The sequence below is a fragment of the Megascapheus bottae genome, chromosome 3 (genome assembly GCF_031878675.1).
Source record: "Megascapheus bottae isolate mThoBot1 chromosome 3, mThoBot2.hap1, whole genome shotgun sequence".
Classification (NCBI taxonomy): Eukaryota; Metazoa; Chordata; class Mammalia; order Rodentia; family Geomyidae; genus Megascapheus; species Megascapheus bottae.
The window spans coordinates 12,928,179-12,937,325 of record NC_143511.1 but is presented as its reverse complement, the minus strand read 5'-3'; the positions used below and the strand labels follow the sequence as shown (position 1 = coordinate 12,937,325).

At 46.4% G+C, this 9,147-nt stretch overlaps 1 protein-coding gene across 1 annotated transcript; it reads right to left on the bottom strand.

Moving 5' to 3' along the window:
- Window positions 1-788: 788 nt before the first annotated feature.
- Window positions 789-4,212, bottom strand: LOC150064958 (peroxiredoxin-like 2C). Its single transcript, XM_090329059.1, has 4 exons — window positions 4,030-4,212; window positions 3,397-3,465; window positions 1,402-1,542; window positions 789-959 (listed from the first exon to the last, which is right to left on the bottom strand). Exons 1-4 carry the CDS (start codon window positions 4,210-4,212, stop codon window positions 891-893), a joined length of 462 nt encoding a protein of 153 aa, XP_090185185.1. The 3' UTR covers window positions 789-890.
- Between the last annotated feature and the right edge of the window lie 4,935 nt (window positions 4,213-9,147).

Genomic DNA, 9,147 nt, shown 5'->3' with positions numbered 1-9,147 from the left:
GGGGAGCAAGAGGAGACGTGGGCCGCCCATGTCCTTTGCCTTGACAGGCTCTTCCCTCCCTCTCTCTCCCTCCTGGATCCCCAAGAGAGAAACGCTGTTCTTTGGACCTTGGCGTGCGCCTCGGGCCCAAGGAATGATCTGACACTTGACCCAGACCTTGGAAGGGGCAAGGGCTGCCATAGGCCCTTCGCTTTGTGTGTGACTTGGACACTGGCGTCCTCTGAAAGTTCCTGCTACCCCGGAAGGATGCCAACTAGGATGGCCAGGCTTTCCCTTTGCCCCAAGGAATTCTGTTCTTCTTTCCAGTTCCCCTTGGGACACAGACTTGGGACGAGAATCACAGGCTATTCCCTGGACAAGAGCAAAGAGGAGGACAAATGCTGTGTGCAGATAAAACGTCACCAGCACGATGGCGGATGGTTCTAGAATGAGGAAGGCTGTCTGCTCCCTCGGCGGCCACACAAGGAGGGAGTCCCGTAAAGAGGAATGATTTGAGGACTCTGCTCCCAAGAAGACAGTGCCAGGGGCTGTACCACCTGGAAAAACTTTAGGCCACCATTTGGACTTGGTGTGTGTGTGTGTGTGTGTGTGTGTGTGTGTGTGTGTGTGTGTGTTTCTGCACGTAGGCACATGTATGCCTGTGCATCTTTCACCACAGAGTTCACGGTTTGCCTTGGTTTTCATTTGAAATCAATTTTAATAATACTAATACTAATACTACAAAAAACAGTATATGAATAGTGGGGTCCTAAGTAGGGAAGGCTGCTAGGTGAGTGGAAGAAGCTGAGGCATGGGGAGGCTTAGGCTTGGCATTGTCTGAGGAATCCTCAGGAAGGTCGGGTGTGGACAGCTGCTCCGCTTCAAGGTGACTGTGGGGCCTGCTGTTGCCACTAGCAGTGGCAGTGGCGGTAGGAGGTCAGTGGATGCTCGCACAGCTGGGGCAGGAGCTGTCCCCTCAGCTGCAAAGGGACAGAGAGCGAGACAGAGAGAGAGATTGAGAGAGAGAGAGAGAGACATTGAGACAGAGAGATTGAGAGAGAGAGAGAGAGAGAGAGAGAGAGAGAGAGAGAGAGAGAGAGAGAGAGAGAGAAAGAGAGTGAGTCGGAGTCAGACCTGAGCTTGTGTGGGTGCTGGGAGAAAACAATCTCTGCTCACTATGGCTCCCCGTGATGGACCAAAGCTCCGAGTTGATGGTGGTGGGTCCTGCCACGATGTCGGAGCTCCCGCCCCCTCCCTCCTTGCCCCCAACACTGCTCCCGTCCTCCCCCACATACATAGAAACCCACAGCCCTCTGCCCTGGCCCAGCCCTGTGTCGCGTTGCATGTGTGAGGGCGTGTGGTCGCTGGTGTGTGTGCCCAAGGCTGACTGTCCCTTCCTTGGAGGGAGGTGGCGGCCCTCACCTGCAGCCTGTGCATCAGTGGGCTCCAGATGCTCCAACCGACCAGAGAGGGACCTGAGAGCTGGGAGCTGTGCGGCACAGTCTCCTCTGGCCTGGTGCGGCCGGCTTTGGCCCGCAGGGGTTTTGGGAGTGTGGCGCAGGTCTGTGAAGAGAGGGAGCGGCGTGAGGACGGCGAGAAGAGGAAGTCTTGAGGAAAAAAAAGTCCAAGGACAGTGCTCAGGCCCTGAGTTCAAGCCCCACAACTGGCAAACAAAAAAGCTTTTTTCTCCACAGAAGAAACAGAGTAAAAAAGAGATCCCATAGATTAGGGGGAAATAATATGCAAACCATTAATCTCTATTAAAAGTTATACTACAAATAATTTGAATAGTTTTGAAGGAAGTCATTAAAAATAGACTAATCCAGATACAGGATGACAAATGCTGCACAATCTCATATTACATATGGAATCAAACTCTCAGAAAGAGAATAGTGATTATCAAAGTGTGTGGGAAGTGAGAGGGGTCAGGGAGATGTTGCTCCTAAGGTAAAGTATTAGAAGAAAATTTTGGAAATCTTCCAACAGCATGGTGACATTTCTAATACTGTGTATTTAAAAACTGCTAAACTGTAACAGATTTTAAGTGTTATTTCAAGATACATGAATAGCTTGACTTATCATTCTCTAAGATTAAAATATATCAAAACATCAAAACATGCTATCAACAAAAAGAAAGACAAACAGAAGAAAAATCAAAGCCAGTTTAGACTGCATAATAAGATTTTGTCTTTTTTCCTTCAAAAATCAATAATTTATTACATGTTCCCTAAAGATATACATTAGAATAAAAACTGCAAAATTTATAAATCTACTCAAGAGGCTGAGATCTGAGGATTGCAGTTTGAGCCAGCCAGGGCAAAAAAGTCTGTGAGACTCTTATCTCTACCAAAAAATTCAGAAGTGGAGCTATGACTCAAGGTCAGGTACAGTGCCCAGGCTCTGAGTTCAAGCCCCAATACTGGCATACAAAAAAAGCTCCACTAAAGTAGAGTTAATCAGACAATTTTTTTTTCATATCCCAACTGATGAAGGTCTGACGGAAACATACTTTTTACTTGTAAGTTTTAAGGCTGCCCAATCCCTTCATTTGAAACCTTTGCTGAACCTATGCTGGAGGAAAAACTGACAGAATCTACTGTAAGACATCTTCAAGATCGATTAATAGTTACCAACAATGAAAAACTATTTGTAATCCTAGTTACTCAGAAGTCTGAGATGTGAAGCTGATTTTTTTTTGCCAGTCTTGGGCTTGAGCTCAGGGCCTGAGCACTGTCCTTGGACTTTCTCAAGGCTACAGCTCTACCACTTGAGCCTCAGCACCACTTCTGGCTTTTTCTAAGTATGTGGTACCAAGGAATCAAACCCGGGTCTTTGTGCATGCTAGGCTAGCACTCTACCACTAGGCCAAACTCTCCGCCCCTGAAGCTGATGTTTTGAAGACAACCTAACTAGAAAAGTCCATGAGATGTTTATCTCTTAACCATCAAAAAAGCCAGAAGTGAAACTGTGTCTTGAGCAAAAAGGCTGAGGGATAGTGCCCAGATCTTGGGTTTAAGCTTCAGTACCTGTACAAACAAAACAAAGCAACAGCACAACAACAAAGCCTAAAATGTAATACAAAATGATAGGAACTATTAATTATTTGTTTGAAAACAGGCAGTTTACTAAGTAACTTCAAAATTATTAATTCTATCATATTTTCAGAACAGATAGCAACAAATTAGAGCAGAAATGGATCAGTGATCTGTCTCTCCAGTTCAGGAGGTGGAGAAAATTTGGGGTATGAGAGTTTGCTCCAGAGGTGAGGCCCCTGCACCCCGCCCTCCTCCTCCCCTCTCACCAGCACATCATCCCTCTAGGCTTACAAATTACAGACGATTTTCATGAGGTGCTTAGAAACACATCAATGCTTCTCTCTCTCTCCCTCCCTCCCTCACCCCCCCTCAGAAAACTTACTTGTAAGAAACTCTTGGGGATTTTGGCTAAATCTTCAACATATTCTTGGCAGACATAACACAGGAAATGCTGAAATCCAACAAGGACAAAAAGTCAAGTTAGCAACATTACGTTCCAGAAGAGACTAGGTTCTCCATTACGCGTCAAAGACTAAACAACTCCCAGAAGGATAGGAAAATAAGGGTGCCAAAGAATGATGGGATATTATCAGACAGCAATCAAAAGGCGCTGTAATTATAACGTGACTTATGGAATTGTAGCCCTTTTGATACAACTACCACCACCTCCACCACCTCCTCCTCCTCGTCCTCCTCCTCCTCCTCCTCCTCCACATCATCATCATCATCAGGCCCCACCGGTCCTTGCCAGGCCTTTCCAGGGGAAAATGGCCTTGGTGGAGCAGGTAGGTGGCTGTGTGTCTACACTGCGACATGAAGGAAGAACCGCTGGGTTCCCAAGCCCCTGGTGGCCTGCAAGGGAAAGGCCAGCCAGCCCACCGGCCTGCCGAAAGCCCCCAGCATCGCTCCCCGCCAGCACTCCCGCCGCTCCCAGGGCCTGGGCCCCGCGTTCCCGGCTCCCGAAGGCCCCTCTATCCCAGCCCGCGGGCGAGGTCCGCCAGCAGCCCGCACTCACCCGCACGAAGACCACCACCGCCCGGCGCTCCCGGAACAGCGCGCCGAACTGCACCCGCTCCCCGGCGGCGTCCAGCACCGGCAGTGCGGCCACGGCGTCCGCCAGGGGCTGCCCGCACTCGAAGCTGGCTGGAGCTGGGGTGGCCGCACAGCCGCTGACCTGCCGCGTAATCGGAGCAGCCATCTGAAGAGGTCTGGCTGGGATCCGCGGCCTCCCTACAGGCACCTGGGAGGAACTGTGGGAGAAGGGGCGTGGCGGGGGCGGGGCCTCGGGGGGCGTGGCGGGGCTGCGAGCCTGTTTGGGAGGGACTACGTCGAGGCGGGCTCTAGATGGGGGCGGGGCTGAGAGCCTACCGAGGGGGCGGGGCCTAGATGGGAGGGGCGGGGAGGAGCTTGGGCTGTAAGCTGGATGGGAGGGAGGAAACGGGGCGGGAGGGGCTTGGCCTAGAGGGGCGGGCGGAGGGTGAGCCTGCGCACAGTGAGAGGGAGAAGGGTGGGGCCGAAAGAATGTCCACTGGGAGCTGGGGAGGGCGGCTTGGGGCAGGGGCTATCTGACCTCTGCAGAGGTGAGGTTAGGGAGTCCGGGTTTTAATTTGGCTACATCCTCTGCAAAGCTGTCCAAGTGCACCCGGGTTTGTGGACTCAGCTGTTCAGGACTGGAAGAGAAGTCTATGGGGTGGGAGGGCGCACTATTGAAAAAGAAAGCAGGATATTTAGGAAACAGTCCTACTCAAAGCACCAGCTAGCCTGGGTGGTTTACATTTGTAATTCTAGCTGCTCAGAAGAACCACGGTTCCAGGCCATCCTGGGCAAAAAAGTTCCCCAGACTCCCCACCCCAACAACTTCCTTCCTTCCTTCCTTCCTTCCTTCCTTCCTTCCTTCCTTCCTTCCTTCCTTCCTTCCTTCCTCCCTTCCTCTGGGCCATTATCTCCCTCTCTCTTTCCCCTTCTTTCTCCTTTCTTCCCTGAAGGATAACTTCAAATCATGATCCTCTGGATCTCATGAGTAGCTAGAATTACAAGGAAGGAGATCCACTTAGCATCTGGTTTCAGGCCCATTTTTAGCCCGTTTCACTGTCCTAAATTCAGGAACATTTTGGTGTATTTGTGTGTGTGTGAGACCCTGCCAGGGCTTGTGAAGATCCTTAGGTAAGACCATTCCAATGAGATAACGCACAGATGAGTGTCAAAGGTAGGCTGGCAGGGGTGAGGAGTTAGATGGCTCTGAAGATTTGTACAAATGCTATACTTCATTTGTCACCTAAGTTCCTCACCTCAGCTTCAGAGAAATGTAAGAATTAGCATAGCCTGTTGGAGACCTAACTGGCCTGGATATGGCAGTTAGTCCCATCAGTGGTGGCAGAATGGCAAGATTTGCAGGGCTAGGCCAAATGACATTCCAGATCTTTTGTCTTAATCTTAAGTTCACTCACATTTGTGACTGCATTTTGAGTTATAAAAGAAATGTATGAACCCTGGCTGGTGCTGAAGTCCCAGCTGTAGAGAAGGTGGAAATAAGAGGATCATGGTTAAAGGCCAACTTGGACAGTGGGAGACCCTTTCTGAGGGCTGGGCTCTAGTGGTAGTGCAGAAAAACTCAAAGCCCTGGGTTTGATTCCCTAGTATCACCAATAAAGAAAATATGATCCTCCAAAGCATGTGTTAAATGAAGCCCTTCAGCAGTGAATACAAGTAAGGAGCTTGGGACCAATCTGACTCTGCCATCAAGTGCAAGAGAGGCTTATCCAGCATCTTCCATTACTGAGCATGTTGTGTGCTCAGTAATAGTTTGAGAAGCCCAACAGTGTACTTACAAGAATTTAATCATAAGTCCTTTTAAAAATAAAGATGTAGCCGAGCACTAGTGGCTCATGTCTATAATCCTAGCTACTCAGGAGGCTAAGATCTGAAGATCATGGTTCAAGACCAGCCCAGGCAGGAAAGTCGTGAGACTCTCATCTCCAATTAACCACAAGAAAACCAGAGTGGTACTGTAGCTCAAAATGAAAGAGTGCTAGCCTTGAGCAAAATGATCTCAGGGACAGCACCCAGGCCCATAATCCAAGCCCCATGACCAACAGTAAATACATACATACATACATACAGACATACAGACATACAGACATACAGACATACAGACATACAGACATACATAATTTTAGAATCAAGATCCCTGCAATGCCCTGGAGTGTAAAGTAGTACATTTTACATGTTTGATGAAAATAGAAGTAGAAAGAAATGTGGTGATATTTAATCTGTTTCCAAGGTCTGAAGAGTTGTCCAGAGTCTATAACCAGCCCAATATTCCCTTAGTATGTGATTGTGGTTTTAAGGAAATGAAATAAAACATTACTTCTTCATTAATTTTTATTATTATATACATGATGTATAGAGGAGGTACAGTTACATAAGAGAGTATATTTCTTTTGGGACAAGATCACCCCTTCCCTTGTTCTCTGCTACTATCTCTTTAATTTATAAGTCCTGTAATGTCCCCTTTACCTCCTTTCTCCCTCTCCTTTATTTCTGGCACTGGTGATCAAATCCAGGGCCTCATGAATACTACGCAAATCCTCTACCACTAAAATATACTGCAGTCCTATATAAGTACTGTATTTTCAAATGAGTACAAAGTTGTTAGGACATACTTACTGCATTATTTGTGTATAATGCATTATTGCATTATAGTATGTGTATGGGTAAACGTGTGTGTGTGTGTGTGTGCTCATCTTGGGGCTTGAACTCAGGACCTGCGCACTGTCCATGAAATTTTTTTGCTCAAGGATTGCACTCTACCAATTGAATCACACATCCACTTTCAGTGTTCTGGTGGTTAACTGGAGATAAAAGTTTCATGAACTTTCCTGTCTGGATTGGTTTTGGACCTCCATCCTTAGATCTCAGCTTCCTAAGTAGCTAGGATTATGGATGAGGGCCACCAATGCCTGGTTTGGACTAAAGTTCTTAAGGAAGGGAATTGTAAGGTATTTCTTTTCACTTATAAATTGCTGAGAATCTGGGAGGCCCCATATATCAAGAAAGTTTGGGAACCTTTTTTTTTGCCAGTCCTGGGCTTGAGCTCAGGGCCTAAGCCCTGTCCTTGGACTTTCTCAAGGCTAGAGCTCTACCACTTGAGCCTCAGCACCACTTCTGGCTTTTTTTCTATGTATGTGGTGCTGAGGAATCGAACCCAGATCTTTGTGCATGCTAGGCAAGCCAAAATCCCAGCCCCTGGGAACCTCTTTTTTAGACAGTTTCCTGCCTTTCAAAACACTGTAATCTCTGATTCATCATACTGTCAATCTCTCAATGCTCAGAAAAATTGAGTTCAAGACGATTGAGTCTCATCTGCACAAGCTCCATTGGCACAGCAGCTAAACGACTTTGGAAAGCCACCTGAAAACCACCTTGGTTCAAAGTGATAGAGTGGTAGCCTTGAGCAAAAAAGCTCAGGGACAGGCTTGGAGAGCAGCCTAGTGGTAGAATGTGTGCCTAGCATGCATGAAGCCCTGGTTCCATTATATTGATATTGTGCTAATTACTGAAGATTAGATGCTTATAGGATTCAGTAGAATAACTGAGCTACTATGCCTGAGAAGATGGATTGCAAATGCCAACAGGGTTCAAGGCCCTTTGTAGTCTATAAAGTTCCTAGGGATAGTCTAATTAGGTAAGACCTATTTGAGTCTGCACACAGTAACAGATAAAGCACAAATCTTCCCTCTCTCTTATAAAGGTAAATTTTTGTGAGACTCAGAGGTCACTGGGTGCTTTCATTCTTCATTTAGTCAATGCTTATATCCATTATATTGCCTAGGAAGGGAATCACATGGAAATGGGAAGCACTTGAAAAGGCAAAGGCTATGGAGTACCCCTCTGTAAGGACGTTGATGGAAGCAGATGTTACCAATACAGAAGGTAACATGAATTGGTTTTTTTGGCAAGACAAGGACAAAAGATATACCTATGTTTTAGGTCACATCTCTGAAAGAAACTTGAAATTAGATACCCCTTTTCAGAACAGCAGTTTCTAGTAGTGGACAAAATCTGCCATACAGACCCTTGCCAAACACTGTGGCTCAAAGCTGTAATCCTAGTTACTCAGGAGGCTGCATCCTGAGAATCACAATTCAAAAGCAGCTGGGGAAGACTGTGGAATTCTTAGCTTTAATTAAGTAGTAAAGTCCAGCCCTGAACAAAAAAATCCTAAAGGAGTGTGCCTAGGCCTTGAGTGCAAGCCTCAGTATCTGCACACACAAAGGAAGAACAGACACTGACAAATTACAGTGTGGACTGCTAAAAAGAAGTGGGTATGAAACAAATGCTTAAAAGTTGCTTTTGCCAAAGAACTCTCACTCTTTACTTGGGCTCACAATTTAACCCAAGGCAGGACAGAAGCTGAGCACCCCAGTCTCATTGAATATCTTTGATATTGAATATAATTGATATTTATACCTACCTCCTCCCCCTAATGGAGAACACAGGGTTAACCCCTTTTTTCCCTCAAGTAAATCAGTCAATATGTACTCCCATGAGTACATGACTATACAGTGTCTGTAAACTAGTGAATAGATAAAGAAATTATAGTGCATAAACACACTAGAATACAAATTTGCTGGATAAAAATAAAATGCTGTCAGTTAAAACGTCATGGTTGAAACTGAAGATCATTATATTAAGTGGATGAACCATGCTTCAGGGGCTAATACAACATGATCTCATTTATATGTGGAATCTTAAAATGTTGATTTTAGAAATTGAGAGTAGAGGTCTGGGAGTTTGGCCTAGTGGTAGAGTGCTTGCCTAGCATGCATGAAGACCCGGGTTCGATTCCTTGGTACCACATACTTAGAAAAAGCCAGAAGTGGTGCTGAGGCTCAAGTGGTAGAGTTCTAGCCTTGAGAAAAATCCAAGGACAGTGCTCAGGCCCTGAGCTTAAGCCCAAGACTGGCAGAAGAAATCAATCAATCAATCAATCAATCAATGTATCCACATATTAAAAAAAGAAATTGAGAGTAGAATGTGGTTATCAGAGCCGGATGCATAGGAGGATGACTTAGTAGAGAAGGTTGGTAATGGGTACCAAGTTACAGCTGGGGGGAGGTAAGAAATTCTTGTG